We start from the raw sequence: 19811 nt of genomic DNA, 5'->3' as shown, positions 1-19811 counted from the left end.
TCTATTACACGGTCTGCATATGATATGGCGGTTGTTGCAGAATGTGAAGAGAAAACCAATAACATATTAGAAAACTTGAGAAAGGACTGCGAAGAATATGGGATGAAAATAAATGTTAGAAAGACAAAACATGGTGATTGGAACGTAGCGGTTGGTTTCAAATATAGAAGTAGGAGAAGAGAAAATAGAAAAGGTGAACACTTTTCGATACCTGGTATTATTAGTAATGATATGAAATGTGAACGTGAAATGAAAGCAAGAATAGGGATGGCGAAAGAAGCTCTTAGGAGGAAGCAAATACTATTTTGTGGGACCTTGAAGAAAGAGTTGAGAAAAATACTCATAAAATGCTTCGTATTGTACTGTATGGGTCAGAAACATGAACATTACTCAAAAATGATGGAAAACAACTGGAAGCTTTCGGAATGTGAGTGTGGAGAAGAATTGAATGAATTAGCTGGGTCGAGCAGAAAACGAATGAGAAAATGTTAGAAATGGTACGAGAGAAACTAACAATTTTAGATGTTATTAAGACGAGAAAGAGAAACTGGTTGGGACATTGGCCAAGAAAGAACTGTAACATGAGGGACGTGCTAGAGGGTATGGTGGCAGAAAAGAGAGGGAGGGAGCGAAGGAGATTACAATTAATGGGCGATATCAAAAGAGAAAAATCATACGCGAAGACGAAGAGGTTAGCGGAAGACCGTGGAGCATGGCAGCTTCTTAATTACAGCATGTGACCTGCCAATAATGACAGAATACCTATGATGATGATGATAATGATGGTGATTGATCTATGATTGTTTATGTTCTCCTAATGGTGACACTCATACTCCTGACAGTGACGTATAATCTATTTGTAAGTTTTGTTCATGTACAGAAACACTATCTTTAAGCTGTCGTTGTTTCTTCAGTTACTAAGATTGTTTTGTTTCTCCGTTTTGAGCATTACAAGAAATAGAAATGTACAATTGAGTTAGATCTAACAAAAACTGCCGTCAGTTAATTATTGTGAGTACTTTTGTACAGTATGATAATGTTCTATGAGACGTGTTCTTTTTAAGTAAGTACCCTTTTGAAATAATAATAATAATAATAATAATAATAATAATAATAATAATAATAATAATAATAATAATAATAATAATAATAATAATAAAACAAGTATACTTTTCGTAACAATTCATTGTTATATGGAAGCCTGTACCTTAATCTACCATAGTTTCCACCAATATTAAGGCACTTATGGTTTCGTACAACAAACTTTTGAATACAATCCTTATAAAAGTATGCTGCCTGATTTGACAACCACTAGCAGGGCCGTTTTGACCTTATTGTTATCATGGCGTTGATCTTGAAGCTTGAGGAACCTTATCAGATAAGACGAAATCGTAGAGCGTCTGTTCTCTTTCACGCTTACTGTCTGTACCACGTCTTCAGTAATAACAGAAGGTCGTTCCTCATCATGAGCATTCATGCTGCTATCTTTAAAGCCTCTAATCCATTGACGAACTTTTCTAACGCTCATAATGTTTTCTACACACACTTCACTAATTTGGCGATGAATTTCAGCAGCTTTCATGCCTTTAACACTAGAGAAACAAATCACAGGGCGTATTTCACAGTCGTCGTGATTCTCAATCGGCGGAGGGATTTTAACTACTTACAAACTAACGTAAACACGATCAGATATTTCCGTAATGGTGTCTGTGGCTTGCCAACATATGTAGGTACACAACGCGCATGCGCGGGATGCCGACCGCAGCGCTGCAGTGGCCGAATTTCAAAACGGCACTTACTTATAAACATTCCTCGTATATGATGAATATTTCTATGAAGAAAGTTTGAAGTTTGAGTATATTTTAAAATAAATATGTCGCAAATGATTGGTCTTTAATTGAATTATTCCTTCTTGGTTTGTTGAATTTATAGTATGGTAACGTTACTACATACGCCAAAGCAGAAGTAAATGAAGGGTACAGAAGAAAATCATTCAAACTGCAAAAATTAAAAGTTTACAGGGTTTCTTTAAAGCACTATTTATGTAAAGGAAGCAAATGTTTCTCATACTTCAACAGTGGCGGCTTTAGTGAGTAGGCCGGGTCTACCCAAAAAATTTGAAAAATATATAAACGGTAAAAGATACAATAAAGAGTAAATATATTTTCCACTATCGTTTGTTTCAACATTAGTCAAGCTCGAAGTCGATGCAAAGTGGTGCTCTTATTGTTTACCTTTTTTTCGTGGTTGTGTGTAGTGTTTATGTGCGTGCTCTACTGTCTTCATGGAGTATCGGTGCTGTGACTTTCCCAAGTGAAGCATTGCCAACGAAACATGGACTGAAGTGTAATGGAAGATCTTTCCATTTTATTGCTGCTGCCTTCATACCAAGAGGACCGCCATGTGCTCTCTCTGGTTCTGCTAACAGTGACGGAGGAACTACCAGTGATTTTGTGCCAAGGTATGAGTTAAAAGCAAAAAAACAGTGCCTCATTCTCGTTTGTTTTCTTCTCCTTTGTGGTGATATTCACGTAAACCCTGGCCCACCCTGTCCATATTACACCAGTGCTTTCAATATATATTATCAAAATGTTCGTAGTATTAAAAACAAATTACTTGAGTGCTCGTTGAACCTAGGTGAGATAAGGGAACTGGATTGTTTCGCAGTGACCGAATCGTGGCTGAATGAATCAGTGAACGACAGTGAAATTAGCTTTTCTAATAATTTCACCATTTATCGTAAAGACCGCATAACTCGTGGAGGTGGAGTGGTGATTTGTGTAAATAATAAGTGGAAGAGCAAGAGAAGACTGGATCTAGAACGGGATGGTGAACTCATTTGGGTGGAAGTGTTTATTCCAAAGCGTCGTTCTATGTTTATTGGGTGCTTCTATAGGCCGCACCAGAACACCCCCCAGCACATCTTAGAAGCTTGTCATGACTCACTGTTACATGCGTTGTCACACGGTGACGTCATCCTGTTGGGTGATTTCAACCTTTCCATCACGTGGCAGGACAGCAAACATGGTGTCGCTAAAGATGGAAACGACAGTTATTTCATGGACAATTTTATTCATGGACTTGGTCTAGGTCAACATAATATGCATACTACCCGCAATAATAGCAATCTTGACTATATTCTCTCTAACTTAGAACCTCGTTGTGTTGTCCCATGCAGAAATCTTTTTCTTTCGGATCACGGTTCCTTGGATGTTTCTTTCGATTTCCTCCCCCACACTACTACAAACCAGCCCCTCAAAAGTAGGTCACAACTTCTTCGGAAGAAAGCACCCTGGGGTGACATCTGCCGTGCTATTGAATTGTTTCCTTGGTGTTTGTTAGAGGTAGGAACTGTTGACGACGCTGTGGACTTATTTACATCTGTTGTCCACTCAGCCATAAAGGACTTTGTGCCGGTGAAAGCATCAAAATCGAACAGGTTTCCGGTCTGGTACGACAATGAACTTCGTGAACTTCTTAAAAACAAAAAGCTTGCCTGGTCTCTATGGAAATCACATCCGAGTGACTACACATACAAAAACTTTGCTAAAATTAGAAGTTTTGCCAAGAAGGTACATCGGCGTAAGTATTTTGAATACATGGACTTAATTGGTGATTTTACTGTTAGTAACCCTAAAGTCTTTTGGTCTATAATAAAATCTAGAACAAAATGTCCGGGGATACCGGCAACAGTTCAAGATGAAAATACTGAAGCGAGTGATGATCAAAGACCCGACCTCTTCAATAACTACTTCTGCAAAACATTTACTTCCCTTCCCTCTACAACCCATCTTCCCCTCTCCGCCCCATCTGTTCGGAAACCTTATCCAATCTTTCTACCACCCCAGGCGAAGTTCTGATTCTCTTGTTATCGTTATCTCCACATAGATCACTTGGACCTGATAAAATTAGTCCTCTCGTTCTCAACAGAACTGCTTCAGTTATTGCGGTTCCTCTATCTATCTTATTCAATAGATGCTTCAAGGAAGGGTATTATCCCACCAGTTGGAAACTAGCTCACGTGACCCCAATATATAAATCAGGACTTACCCACCCAACCAGGTACATTCTAGGAACGTGCCATTTAAGTTCCATATGTATCGTTTACGTACCTGGTACTTGAGAAATGTACATTTCATATGCATAGCATGTGTCGCTAGGTACTGCCTTTCGAGGAATTTCTGACACTTGAAAGATACTTTTACATGCTTCACTGGAATGTGAGGAATGTGAATGGCACATACCCCATGTACCATGGCATGGTTGTGCGTAAGTTGCTTCGTATTGCGACTAAGGTTGCCAATTTAGTCACTTTGTTACTAGATCTGGCCATTTTGAGAACGTCGTTAGTCACAAAATTTCCAAAGAGCCAATAGTGGCTTTTTTAGCCATATGCTTTTCACTTGTATAGCCACTTTCTGAGTTTAGCCACATTTTAATATATTCTGTGTGTCATTTTGCAATTTTCTGACGTTTGATGCGTTTTCTAGGTTGTAACATTCTAAACCCCACTGTCAGAATTGTCCTCATAAAATTAGCATTGATGGTTATATTGTGACGTTACACAGCAGAGAATTAGCTCAAAACCTGTACATTAAAACTAGACGTTAAATAAAATTTTCGAAAAGACGTAAGTTTAATTATAAACTAACTCATTAAAGAAATTCAGCCTGATAATATAGACATCCTTCAGGAAATGTCGCTTTTCAGTGGCAATAAGCCTGAAACCGGTGAAACATCTTTTACTGATTTAGCTTCTTCTTTCACCTTCTGTGGAATTTGAAGATAATATCGACAAAATTGAAAATCAGTGGCGATTATAAATCTTCACTTGAAGAATTTTTGCAAGAAACTAGCTCAACCTGCGCTCTCTACACAGCGCATTATTCGCATATGAGCATAAATCGCCTTATCATTCCTTACAACATCTGTACATGTCTCTTTACAGACACAAGTTAAAGACGTATTGATTAAAAAATAGCCAAGGGGTATCATAAAGGGGAGATTTTTCGATTAGTTTTCTGAATATCTCGCACCGTTTGCAAGATTTGAGCCTACTTCCGGTTGGAGTTTTTAATTCATGTATGACCAGTGTTTTCTTTCTTCTTGCATGCAGTATGTAATAAGCAAATACATTACATACAAAATTAATATAATGTCAGTTATGTATGGTGTTCATTGGGCAAAACACTCCCAAGAAAGGTTCATCTCAGACTGGAGAAATGGTTATCCTTCCTTTTCCATTATTATTTGGCTATGAAACAAATGCCGGAGACATATACAACCCCTATATACAACAGTGTGGTGTTGGAATGTATAATGATTAGGATGTGATGTTTTATTTTTTTTTTTTTTTTTAATTTCAACACTTCCAATGTACCCGTAAAAATGTAATAAAGAAATAGTGACCATGTTTTTTAAATATTCAATTAGAACTGGACAATCTACATGAAATTTGCAATCGATCAGTGAAAACGTCATCTTTCTAGAGCCTGTAGTTTCTGAGATCTCATTGTCGAAAGGATAGGCCGCAAACATATATGCGTATTTTAAAAGAGCTCCAAAGATGGCAGCACAATTCATTTGCATTTATTTCGGAGAAGGCTTACTAAAGGCAAAGGCCTTTGAACAATAATTTAAAAGGATAAACTTTGTGAAAAATATTTTTTTAAGTAATTTATTTAAAGTACACTCTTTTAAAAATATTTGTCTTTGTTATAAACGCGAAATCACAAATAACCGTAAATCAAAGGTTTGAATGCTAAGGTTATAGGTTAGAGCTCGGTCGCTCTTAAAAACACACAATCGATTGCTTAATCGATCAATCAGCTGTGACGTACCAGACGTCAGAACAGCTGCTTTTTGGAAATTCCTTCCTGCTCCTTATCCTCGGCTTTCTTTCCTCGTCATTCTGTCGAGTTCCGTTCGTCAGACTCATCCAGCCAAGGGCGAACGGTACTACAGGTCTGACTGGAAGCTAGCTGCACCTGGACTACTATCCAAACGGGTAGTCCTACCTTTCATTAAACATCACATTTCATCAAGTCATTAGCAGACATTGACGCATACACACTTTGGGCAGTAGCCCACGGACAGATTTACCATGGCGGACCCGCGCACAGTCTCTGGCTACAAAGGAAAAGGTACACATGCAGGTCTTCCTCCACTGGTAACCGGCCCATCGGGGAATAACACGAAAGTGCGACCACGGAAGGACCAATCATCGGCCAGCTCCAGCAAAGCGAAGGGTCAAAAACGCCATGATTCTGCAGAGTCTATCGCCTCAGCCGTTTCCAACGCTTCCATCCGCTCCAGATCGCCTCCAGCGTCCGACAAACATAACACCTATGCCGACAGAGTACAGCACTCTCCACCGTCCAAGAAGCATCACCTGGATTCTACTACGGCTTCCGAATCTGACCAGATGGACGTCGGAACCTCCAACACTGATGACGGCTCACCTCCAATTCACTCCATGCTGCTTACCAACTACGATCCTAAGTTCAGCAATGCTAAGATGGTAGCGATCCAGTTACGCAAATATCTGCCACGTGCTACGATCTCTCAAATAGTGCACACCAGAAATGGGATAATCCTGAAGACTACTGATTCTACACTCCTCAGCACTATCAAGAACAAAGTGCCAATTGACATCTTTGGGAAGAACGCACAGCTTCAGTCTCTTACCTCTTCAAGGCGCAAGCAACCTCCACCACCAAGACGTCCACCGATGCTCTCCGTCGTCATCCGTGGGGTTGATCCTTCCTACACAGATGCAGAAATTGAAGACGAGCTTAAGTATGAAGGACACACCATCCACAAGGTGCTAAGGATTCGAAACGATCGAGGTCCTACATATATGGTTCGAGTACTTTCTCCACATCAAGCCACCATCGATGAGCTGTTAGGACACGGTGCCTCTATCTACAATCACATCCATCGAGTAGAGCCTTCTAGATCTTCAGCTCCTATGCCGATTCGATGCGAACGTTGCCAGACCTATAATTCTCATCTCACCAGTGATTGTAAGAATCCAATTAAATGTGGTTACTGTGCTGGTCATCATAACACTCGCACTTGCACCAATCTCCAACAGCCACCGCAATGCGCCACCTGTAACGAACAACACCCGACGTATAGCTATAAGTGCAAGGCAAAACCGGAACCAGCTCAAGAACATCCTGAACTCATAGTTCCTTTGCGACCTCCGGCACAGGCCACTGACACACCTCATCCGCTTGAATCACCAGTTACCCTTGATCAACTTCTCACTTTCATAACACTTTCGCTACAGAACATACATCCATTCATCCGACCACACATACTACAACAAATCATCCATGCAGCCAAAACGACGTTTCATATCACCTTCACAGCTACGTACTCTGGCAACACCGTTCACTTTCATAAATCACAAAATATATCGAACCCATAACCTCATCATGGCTTTGGTTTTTCTGTTTCTAAACATTCGTTCTTTGCCGAAAAACAAACTTCTCTTTGAACAACTTCTTCTTGAAGAACACGTAACGGCTTTCTTGCTAAATGAAACCTTTTTAACACAGTCTCGATGTTGTCGCATCCCGCGCTATACGATGCTTCATGCCGAAAATCCCTCGCCGGCTCTTCGTGCCAACGGGGGTGTTGCCATTGGATTTTCTCCCAACTTACCATATCGTCAACATCACTATCTGACTGCACCTTTGCCGGAGTATTTGCTTACCACAATTTACTTTAAAAACGTGATCATTACCCTAGCCACTATCTATATACGACCAGGTCATCCACTTCCGTATCAATTTATACAACATATATCAAATACTTACAAAACATACCTCATCATGGCAGACTTCAATATGCACAGCCGCCCACTTTACGACAAAACTACCTTTCACAATTTCATCACGACCCACACTACAGGTATCGTATTAGATCTGCCGAAAGCCACTCGCCCAATTTCGAATACAACACCGGACATTGTCATTGCATCTTCTAATATCATCACACATTGTACAGTTGAAATTCTAGATACTCTAGGCAGTGATCATGCTCCAATTAAAGTCATTTACAACCCATTCGCAGTCCGTAACTCTCACTCTCTTGTACCGCCTCGTACTAGCTTTAGGTACGACAAAGCTAACTGGGAAGAGTACCGTAATCACATTACTCAATGCACCATTCATCTCACCGAGCCCACCTCTGAAGAGACCTTATCCACCACTATTGACACTATTACAACTACCATTCAAGAAGCCAGCTCGTTATATATACCCACTACTACAGCTAAGCCATATCATCCTACCCTACCACCCCAATACCTTACGTTGATTCGTCGTTCACGCCAATTTTATAGAGAATTTCTACGCACCCGAAATCCAGACGCACTGAGACACCACAGGCAACTCCAACGCACGGTGAAAAATTATATCAAAGCCTATAAACTACGATGTTGGGTGAAAACATGTAACTCTCTTTCCGACGTATCACACCCTAGTAAATATTGGACTCGCTTCAATGCGTTATGTGGCAAATTCTCCAAAACGCCGTATCCAGTCTTAACCGCCAACAATGCTCTCTCGACAGACAAAGACAAAGCTGACGCCTTTGCCAACCACTTACAACAGATTTTCACTCCAACTACGCTAGGTCACGCCCCACACGCTGCAGATACTCTCAACCTATCATCACCTCTCCTTCAACCGAACATTCACCATGTCTTAACCCAAAATGCACCTATCCAGGCCCCTATCACCGTACAGGACATAACTTCCGTCACTCAAAATAAACGCAACACAGCTCCCGGCTTTGACACTATCACTTACCGCCATATTAAAGAATGTCCTATACCATTACTAGTATTACTGGCTGCTATTTATACCTTTATCCTACGCACTGGATACTATCCTTTGCCCTGGAAAACATCCAAAACGTTAATGTTTCCAAAGCCTAACAAGTCTCCTCAGGATATTACATCATATCGACCTATACAATTGACCTCTGCACTTAGTAAGATCTTTGAACGTATTCTAGTCAAACGCTTACATGCTTATCTGAACGATCACAATCTCATTCCTTTCACACAAGCTGGCTTTAGACCATCCTACTCCATAAACGATCAACTTCTCCGACTCACAACTCTTATTACAGAACACTACAATTCAAACCAACCTTCTTGTTTAATTCTGTTTGATTTAGAAAAAGCTTTTGATAAAGTGTGGCATACTGGACTTATCTATAAGCTACTACAACTTCGATTGCCCATTGTATACATTCGACTCATCTATAATTTCATTACTAATCGACTGGCATACATCTCAATTCATGACTGTTTGTCTCATCCCATTTTTCTTCTTTCCGGTGTACCACAGGGCTCAGCTTTGTCACCATTATTGTACCTTCTATATGTCTCAGATATGCCTCGACTACCCGAACGTACTCATTTATTTCAGTACGCCGACGATACGGCATTCCTCACTCTTGCTCCCACTATCCAACAGATCAACCTTCTCCTCCAAACCGCAATAGATCGCTTTACATCCTGGTGTACTAGGTGGAGACTTACAATTAATGCGGCCAAAACCCAAGCCATAGTGTTTTTACCACGTGGACGCTACTCTAGAGTTCATCGAAATCAACGACTGCTCACGTTACACGTTGATCACGTTCCTATCCAACCACGTCGCACAGTTACCTATCTAGGTATAACATACGACAGACACCTAACTTGGACTAAACACCTGGAACATGTCACACTTAAAGCTTACAATCGGCTGAACTTGTTAAAGCGCTTGACAGGTACTACCTGGGGCCTTCGACCGCAAACCATTCTAAATACTTATAAAGTGTTCCTCCGTCCAATATTAACATATGGCTTTACTGCATGGGTAGCCGCTCCACCTAAATTCTATAATAAGCTGCAAATCCTTGAACGTCACGCTTTTCGTATCGCCTTCCGCATCCGATTACCTAGCCCAACTCAGGATTTATACCGCCTTATTTCATTCCCAACTTTACAATATCACATCGAGAAACTTCGCCTTACATATATCAGTAAACGCCTACACAGTCAGCATCCCTTACTTCAAGACGCACTGCATCATCTCGCACTCCATCCTACACCACACCGACATCTTCATCCTCCATTATCGCTACTGTTCACCCTATACCATTATACTTTACCGCCAGAAGACCCCTTATTATTAGTCATTGGAGATTACATTCTTCATGAACATCTTCCGTTCATCCATCCATCTTTTCCTGCACAGTAATTCCTTTTGTGTCTAACTTGGGCTCCCTTCGTCTCTCATTATCGCCTAGAGCTGCCCCTAGGCAGAAGATGACTTCATTTGTGTCACTAACAGAACCTATGTGTTGTCTTGTGTAATGCACCTCGCTTCATACCTCATCTCCATTTTATATGTTACATTTTAACAATCACCATGCCTTAACTCTCTCATCATAGTGGCTGCCGTTTTCTCCATGTTCCAACATCATTTGTTATTTCATTATTTTCGCGATCATTAAGTTGTATTACTATATAAATATGTTACATTGTTTTACTGTGTATAAATATGAATATGTTTTATGTGTAATGATATATATGTTTCTTCTCCTTTCCTTCCACACCTCATGTTAAGGAACGAAGTTCCTTAAGGCCGACCTTTTCTACGATTATGAAAGCAATATGATAATGGAATAAAATAAAACCTCTTAGCTCACCAATCTCTTTCCCATAGCTCTCCTTTCTTCTTTCCCACCACGCACCTCAAAGAGGGCGTAACCCTCTTATAGGTAGCTAGTCACTACGACTAGCATTAAAAAAAAAAAAAAAAAAAAAAAAAAAAAAAAATCGCTCTTAAATTAATGCACTTACCCGAAGAAAGGGCACAACCCTTTAACCGGGATGACGGACAAAAAAAAAAGTCACTCTTAAATTTTACTGTAGCATTTTAATAGATAGATAGATGAATTACTATACAGATGCCGGAGGAGAGAATCTATTTTCAGAGTTAGTTTCGTGGCTTTCTTTTTAATTACATGCGTCTACATTTGAACGTAAAAATGAAGCCTTAAGGTTTTAGGATTTAAGTACGCGTATCCCCGGTTGAATAGCACTGCTCTAAGGAACATTACCGACATGTCTAGTACATTCCTGGCACATGCCAAGTAAATGTGTCAAGTACATACACGGTACGTGATATAATAGATACATTCCTCGGTATGTGTCATGCACGTACTTTTGGGCGGAAGTAACCTTATTCCTTACCTGTGTATTTCACATGATTGCTCTATTCACGTACCTATCATGTACATTCCAATGTACCTCGAGGAACATTCTTTACACATGACCAGTATGTACTTGTGTTGGGTGGGTAAAGATCATGTATCCTCCTATAGGCCAATATCTCTTCTTTCTGTAATATCATTTATCTGCGAAAAAATAATCAAAGACAGGCTACTTAAATTCACCTCACCTTACATCCACAGTTCTCAGCACGGCTTTCTACCGAAAAACTCAAGTCTCTCTAATTTAAGTACTCTTCTCTCCCATGCAGCCAAATGTATGAATAACAATACTCAATTAGATGTTATCTACTTTGATCTCTCGAGGGCCTTCGATTCTGTCAGTCACATTCATCTTCTTCATAAGCTCTCCAATAGATTTAATGTACATGGTAAATTTCTCTCTCTAATCACAAGCTACTTGAAGGACCGTAAATAGAGTTGTTCTTTCAAGGGCGACTTCTAACCCCCAACCCGTGATCTCAGGAGTACCTCAGGGGAGTGTACTTGGGCCTCTGCTGTTTGTCCTGTATATGGATGATCTCTACACACATTTATCAGTTCAATCTAGTGGCCTTCTGCTTTTTGCTGACGATTGTAAGTTATACAGAGAAATATCGTGTCTCCATGACACAATTGCTCTACAGGAAGACATAAATTACCTTATAAGCTGGTGTGAAATGTGGCATTTGAAACTCAACTGTAAGAAATGTGACAGTATTACTATTACCTTGAAAAAGTCTCCAGTTCTCTCCACATACCATATCAACGATTCCCCTATCACACATTCTGCTAGTCACAATGCTCTTGGTGTCATCTTTGATTCAAAACTCACATTCTCTGACCACATCTCCTCAATACCAAAGAATTCAATGCGCATATTGGGACTTCTTTATCGATTCACCGAACTACGCACTGTTTCTGCATTAGCAACTTTTTATAAAACTTTAATAGCGCCCAAGATCGAATATTGCTCTCCCATATGGGCCATGGCAGCACCTACACATCTCTCCAGATTTGATTCTGTTCTCAATTTCTTCCTCGCTATAGTCCGTTTTCGTGTTCCTGCACTTCGATCATTATCTAAGAAGGAACTCTTGCGACATCTTAATATTCAGACTCCTGAAGTACGCAGAATTATCTCTGACCTGAAGTATAAAATAGTTAATGGAAACTTAAGATCGGAAATATTACTTCAGGAACTATCCTTACGTGTCCCTTCCCGCATCACCCGGAATATCCACCTATTCCATGTTGCCCGTCCTAGGTTGGCTATTATACAGAGGTCTCTTTTTTTATAGAATACCAAACTGTTATAATCAAGTAACAACTGATGTGGACATTTTTTCGAGCTACCCAGTGTTTGAAAGAGCAATTAAACGAGTTTTGACGGAATAGTTTTACTTTTACACTCTTTTTTTCTGTTATTGTTATTGTTGTCTTGTTTTTTTCTTTCTTTTGTTCGCATGTCCCTGTGTAAAATGGCAAAGTTATGCTGTATCTGGGAATTTGTTCAATAAATAAATAAATTTATATTAATGGTAGATAATTATTTAAGAAATAGCATCAACCACTACTGTAAAAGTAATTTCCTACTGTCATTAACCAATCAAATGTGTACATGTGTCCATAAGCGAAGGAGCGGGCCTACGCAAAATTAAAATCCTAAAGTCGCCCCTGTACTTCAAAAATTTGTCACTCAACTGATAGCTCCGCTTAACAATTTACTATGTTTAAGTTATTATTGAAAGTAATTGAATAAAACTTTAATTAATTTTCTCTTTTCTTACTATTATAATTTTTTCCTTGTTCCTTTCAAATATAATTCTATTTTGTAAAGCAAAATATAGTTAAAAAAAAATGATTACATAATTTGCTTGTGTGTTATTGTGTCTGATAAATTAATTTGTACAGTATAATAAAGAAAATGGACTTACCCAAAATGCGTTTTGCTTTGTTAAGATTCCAGTTCTCTTTAGGTAGAAACCCGTACGTCCCTCGGTTAGTAGAAGCCTTTTTCCTAAACGCTTTCTACACCTCGAATGTATATATCAACTTCAATGCTTTAGTTGCTGGTGAAGAACATTAATTTCTAAATGCGTGAATGCGTAAGATAATACTACATTTTTTGCTCCATGTAAAAAAGTGATGATTGATTGTGTAAAATATGAATTACTGGGGGAATAATTTCAATTGTTATGTAAATTTAATACAGTGAAAGTATTTACCAAAGAAGTCTTTACCAATCGAGGAAGACAGGAGTTTTGACTGAAACAATTTTGTATTCCTAATAATAATAATAATAATAATAATAATAAAAAGCAAAGTCTCAATCTGTATTTCACGCTAGTCCTAATAATAAACAGTACACTCATTGATGTTGCTACCTGCTTTATCACTTACCTGCTTGACGCTAATAGATGTCGCTATTTAAGCTACCATTTGCCTTATAACAAAGTCTTTTTAAATAATTACATAGATATGGAATGAACTTTGGGGTAGCTGGTAGGCAAATTTAAATAAAAAATGAATAAATCTGTCAAATGTAAACAATTTAATCTTTTTTAGCCGAATTTAATCTATAGCGTACAGCGGGTTGAAAGCTCGGGTGGAACAATTGGTCATAGTAAAATAACATGCATATTTCAGTAAGTCCATTTTTCTTGATATTCAACAACATGCATCAGATTCATAATTTAATATATTAATTTTACTCAAAAACAAATTCAAAATTTATTATTTGAAGGTCGTAGTGAAAAAAGAAGAAGCACGAAAACTTCGCAGAAGATATTCAATAGGAAGCGAGGGAACATTTCTAATGTTTCCATCAAAGACAATTATGCAGGTATTTATTTATTTATTTATTTATTTATTTACTTTTATTATTATAACTATTAATGTAACAAACAGAACTCTCTGCCGTGAAATTGTGTCATTACTATCTAATGAACTCCTCGTATAAATTATTTCTGACTGGACAGCATAATCCAACTTAAAATATACAGTTACGAGAACGCTTGAAAGAAACAAAACTGCTGAAGTATTAAGAATATCTCTTGGCATTTAATTGTGTTTTCATGCAACAAAGGAATCTTATCTTTTTAAAGGTCAGTAAATATTTCCAGCCAATATGTGACTTCACTTGATTACGAGATGCTTGAAGAGGTTAAATAATAATATACAAAACCTGCAGATTCAAAACTAATAATAGGTATACCAGATTTAGAGCTGAGGTAAATTACTTCAAGTCAGAGGTGGCTCGTGAGGAAAATCACGTTGTTAAAAATTAAAGTTTTATCGTTTTAAACTAAGGAAAGAAAAATTGCTTGATGTAATAATGTCGTATATAAGAATTAGTTCATGAAATAAGTTTCATTCGCTTAGTTTGAAGCGATAAAACTGTAATTTTTGCCAGTGTGACTTCCTCACGAGCCGCCTCTCTAGTATATAGTATTATAGAATAATTCATTATTATTATTATTATTATTATTATTATTATTATTATTATTATTATTATTATTATTATTATTATTATTATTATTAATTTGGTCAACTCTGTTTCTTGATATTTCAGAATAAAGTTACTGAAAGTACTTTAGAATCAGTTCTATTTCCAGCGAGGCTTGCAGGAATGATTTCTTTCCCGCAATCCTACCCCTAAAACCACGGATCTGAAGGCACTGGGTCACCGTTCTATTTGATAACGAATGGAAATAACTCTTCCGTAATTATGTTGATTCTTCTGGAGCGGTTAACGTCTATCCTGTTTGCTTTTTTTTTTTTTTTTTTTTTTTTTTTGTGTGTGTGTGTGAACTTGCCCTTAAGAGAAGTTGTTATTTTTGGACGATCAGTGAGTTTACGTGTAATACTTACACCACTTTATGACTATCTTTCAAGAGTATGACGCACACTGCTCTGCCCGATCACTAAGCGGTTTGTCGCAGGGAATGATTCTCTTCTCTTAAAATAACCACTTATAGTATTTGCATGTTCTTCACACTATTCAACTGGTTCATGCGAATGAAAACAGTAAGATCGTGTATCACAGATTTGCATCCAATTTGGCTCATATTACGACACGATTGAATAGCGCATACACAATTATTGGTTGAAGTAAAAAGGAACTACTGACAAGAGTTCATTCACACACAAGTAGCTGTCGTTGCATAATCAAACAAAGCACGACGTTAGTTGTCTGCTCATTACTTATTTGTGTATTGGCAAGCAGCTATTCTCAATAATTTTTTCTCGATGTCAACAAGTCCATGAATTTTCGTATCCTTATATGGAAAGAGTTGTTTATTTTCCAAAATCGAGTGTGATAAACGTAGTTTTGTATGAGCATAGTGTCTTTTATTTGGACAATTCTGAAAAATCAATAGTTTGTTCAGACTTTTGGTAATGAGTGTATAAGGAAGTTTGATGTTGTTTTTATACCATACATTGGTCTATATTTTTAGACGACAGTGCCAATTTTACAAGCAGGTAAATCCCAGCTTCTTTAGATATATACTTATTATTATTATTGCCTTACAACATATTAACAAATCTGCTATTTCCATTGCAGTCGAGTAGTTCGTTAGACAATGAGGGTAGCAGCTACTTTAGTGACAAACTCATTCCTCCTCTTAAGAAAGATGACCAATCACAAACTGAAAGGCGTGCTGCCTTAAACAAGGTAGGTAATATCTTCTTCTTCGACTAGTTCAAGGTGACGGCAAAGGTACGCGAATCATCAGTAGATAACAGTATGCTTCCTTATTTTTACAAATATATTACATAAATATAAATAACACAATATAAGATGAATCTCGTAGAAATAGGAATGTCAAGTAGAAACGGGATTCAGTTGGCCGAGGATAAAAGTCAATGCAGAGCTGTTGTGAACGCGACATTGAACCTTCGAGCTGCATAGATCTTACAATTAGTTATTCAGTTATTTAATTATTAATAAAATATTGTAATTATATTATATTTTTGAGATGGTACCACTGAAGATGTTTATGCAACTCCTCACCCATTTTTAGTGGTGTGTTGGGTAATGGCCTGTTGTACGTCATGTAAGGTAGAACGGAGATATTGAAACGGGCAAACGGCAGTAATGTAAAATGAGTTTCAAAGGTACCAAAATATGTGTGTGCGATTAATTGGCGGAAGTTCATCTAAGGTGTACAATGTGTCGCGAGGAACAGTGTTCTAGGCCAGGGTGATGACGGCCTACACAACGCATGATAAAACACCATTGGTAAAGACGGAAGAAAAGCCTCAACGACAAAGGTAAAGTGGATTGTCACAAAGGATAGTAGAGTGAATGAGGCTCAATCAACACCTGGAACAGCTTATTGCAACAGAGTCCGGAACAAATAACTTCAATATCCGCGGTTGTTGTAGAATTTCCAAGTCTTGATCACCAGTAAGATGATGCTTAAAAGTTACGTATTTTTGAGATTTATGAAATATTTGTAAAATTGAAATATTATTATAGGTGCTAAATTTATGTATAACTTGAAGGATGCTTGTTATAATATAAGAAACGAGTTATGTTATATATATGAGAGTATTAAAATATGTTTAAAAGAATATTATTTAACCAACACTTATAAATTTACATACACGATATAGTACAAACAATATTATGCAGAATTGCAACAGGATGTGCGTAGTATAGTGGTACAGAGTTTACATTACAAGGAGACAGTTTTTGAGTTCTGTCGAGCGTTTATTTGATTAAGTTCTTTTTTTCAACACAGCTTAAGTTATGCAATAAGTTGTGTACTAAGCATACTCACAGTCTATTTAGTCCTTCTATGGTTGCTGACTAGAACATGCCACTGAACCTTGCGTCTTGACGTCCAGAGAAGGTTAATTACTGACTAACGAAGATTGAGCGGTGATGATTGAATGATTTGTGACTGAAGATTTATGGTTGAATTATGCTAACTGTTCTAAACTTACAGTTTTTATACTGGTTCAAAAGATATTTTGAACTACATTTGTTATTGATCCAAAAGAAAAATACGTTTTTCTTTTTTCTTAAAATAGTCACTTTGAGAGTGTTTATGAAATGTGTTTTAATTTTATTGGAAAATCCATTTAAACACTTGACCCTGGCAACAAGATCATAGGACTTATTTTTTGTTTTATTTTGTTTTTGGATTGTATTTTATTTTTTATTTCGGTTTAGATTTTAAAGTTATATTTATAGAAGAACAGCAATTTTTAAACTTCTTTATCTCACATTTCCATTGGAACATGATACCAGTAAGTAAGTTTTACCGCAAGGAAAATGGTTCCGAGAACATGTCAAGGGGATCGCCGATAATTGAGAACGCGTAATATGGTTCGATGGTTCCTCTTTCACCTTATTTCTAACAAGCCATGTTTTTGTATGGTAGATGCTCCGAACAATCTCCTTGCTGTTTTGGAACATGGCAGCGGCTCTGTAATCTTGTGACGCGCAATTTCGTAGTGTACCGTAGGACTTGTGATTACTCTCAGGGGCACACTGATGCCAGTGACTATGTGCAACTTCAGCTGACTACGTACATTCTCTGGTTCAGATGTTGTTTACGATTAATGACTCCATTTTGCAAGGTACTAATTCACACTGTTTTGTTGTCGAGGCATGGTTTCATGACTCTTCTGATGAACTGAGGCCTGCCCAGTTTTCAGAGTTCAATATTCTTTGATATCTGTGATTATTCTGGAGCTCAGACTTCGGAACAGAAGTCCTCCTTAATTTTCGCTAACGGATTCAGCGTTGTACTGCGTGAAGAATAGCACAATACTCCTCTGGAAACCACTCACAACTTATGTTGCTCTATTTCACGATGAATTAGAGATATTCTGCAGGCTAATAGTCGTCTTACGCTGTAATAATAAGGGAAGTGACTTTGTCTTCATGCGTTTTATTATTATTATTATTATTATTATTATTATTATTATTATTATTATTATTATTAGTAGTAGTAGTAGTAGTAGTAGTAGTAGTAGTAGTAGTAGTAGTAGTACAAGTTTTCTTTATATTTTTATATTTTTTAACACAGCGACAATATTTATAAAAATTCATGAATGATAAAACTTCAAACGAAGACATGTTGAATTAGATTTCATTTCGAATGGAAGAGTGAATTGCAGAACATCCCAAGTCCATCGGAGTACTTTTGTGATGTTAGAAGAAAGACAAGAAGATTATACTTGGCATACTATTCTGTTTAGCTGAAATTATTATTATTATTATTATTATTATTATTATTATTATTATTATTATTATTATTATTATTATTATTATTATTTTAAGGTTTTGATTTGAATTTACGTATTATGCAAGTCAATAGCCCTTAAAACATAGATGCTAACATAAAAAAAAAAAAAAACGCAAAATATGAAGAAAAAGAGTGGACTTGGGATGTTATGCAATCCAGGTCTTCAGTTATACTGTGATACCATCATTGTGTCATTGTTCATTCAAAAAATAAAATTTAAAATATAAAAATAAACTTTAAAGCTACAAAATGTAAAAAAAGATACTTAAAAGGAGAAAAGTAAAAAAAAAGTCCCATATTTATACCCTTTAGGCTAAAGGATTATACTTTAATAGTTTCAGAATCGAGGAATACTTTAGTTTTTTATATTTGTGAATCTCTTCCTCATAGAGAAGTGCATTCTCATTTGCCTATTTGCCCATGCCGTTATTCTGTTATTTTTTAAAAAAAGGATATTCGGAATCATACACTTACCATTCAATTTTATAATTATACTGACATTCATTTTTACAAATATTCGTCGACTTTTTTCATAACAACCAGTTTTCATTCTGGTAAAATTCAACATGGTAACAATCATTATAGAGACCATATTCCTAAGTCTTTAATCTTATGCTTACTCAAAAACAACTCTTGCAAATGAACTCCCATGAATAAGTGTTTTATAATATCTATTAACGTTATTATTTTTGTTAATAACTCACTAACTATATGAAGATCTCGGGGGAAGATAATGATATCCCACACTGAAATGATTTTGAGATACACGGCTTTGAATGTTTGAGTACATGGTGAACATTATTGAGAAACCTGTAAGGAATTGGCCTTATCTCTGTCATCTGTTGACCAAACTCTTTAATTATTCGAGGTATAACAGATCCGCCGGAGTCAAGCAGCATACGCTGTTTCCTTCATTTTTCACGATTTTAGATTTATCATTATTTTTCTTCGAGGTTTTCATATATGCTCTATCATAAATTAACAAAAGTCTCAACCAGTACGTTAGGAACCACGCACTTTTGCTAGAAACATTAAACTTTTAGTATACAACAATATATATTTTTAAATACAGAAATTAACCAAAGACCAGATGGTGAGGAAGCATTCTCCTGATAAAATTTAAGATACAGGCAAAGACACGTTAGCTAGAGTGTGCAAGAATGTTTTCAGTAAGTAGTAGTAAAAGGATTTTTTTGTTAAAAGAACTAACATTCATGCTACTGCTAAAACAAAGTGATCACACTTGGATATATTTCTAATTGT

General features: G+C 37.1%; 1 protein-coding gene across 12 annotated transcripts in view; it reads left to right on the top strand.

The window, feature by feature from the left end:
• LOC145693591 (uncharacterized) overlaps window positions 1-19811 on the top strand; it is a 506014-nt gene that overhangs the window by 116170 nt on the left and 370033 nt on the right. For all 12 annotated transcript variants that reach the window (XM_081769709.1, XM_081769703.1, XM_081769706.1 and 9 more), the window contains 2 exons: window positions 14030-14128; window positions 15851-15961. In XM_081769709.1, the coding sequence (XP_081625835.1) occupies window positions 14030-14128; window positions 15851-15961 (210 nt within the window). The remainder of the gene's footprint in view (window positions 1-14029; window positions 14129-15850; window positions 15962-19811) is intronic.

This window comes from Thermobia domestica, chromosome 8, assembly GCF_964235325.1.
Source record: "Thermobia domestica chromosome 8, izTheDome1.hap1.1, whole genome shotgun sequence".
Classification (NCBI taxonomy): domain Eukaryota; kingdom Metazoa; phylum Arthropoda; class Insecta; order Zygentoma; family Lepismatidae; genus Thermobia; species Thermobia domestica.
This window is presented reverse-complemented; position numbering and strand designations above follow the sequence as displayed.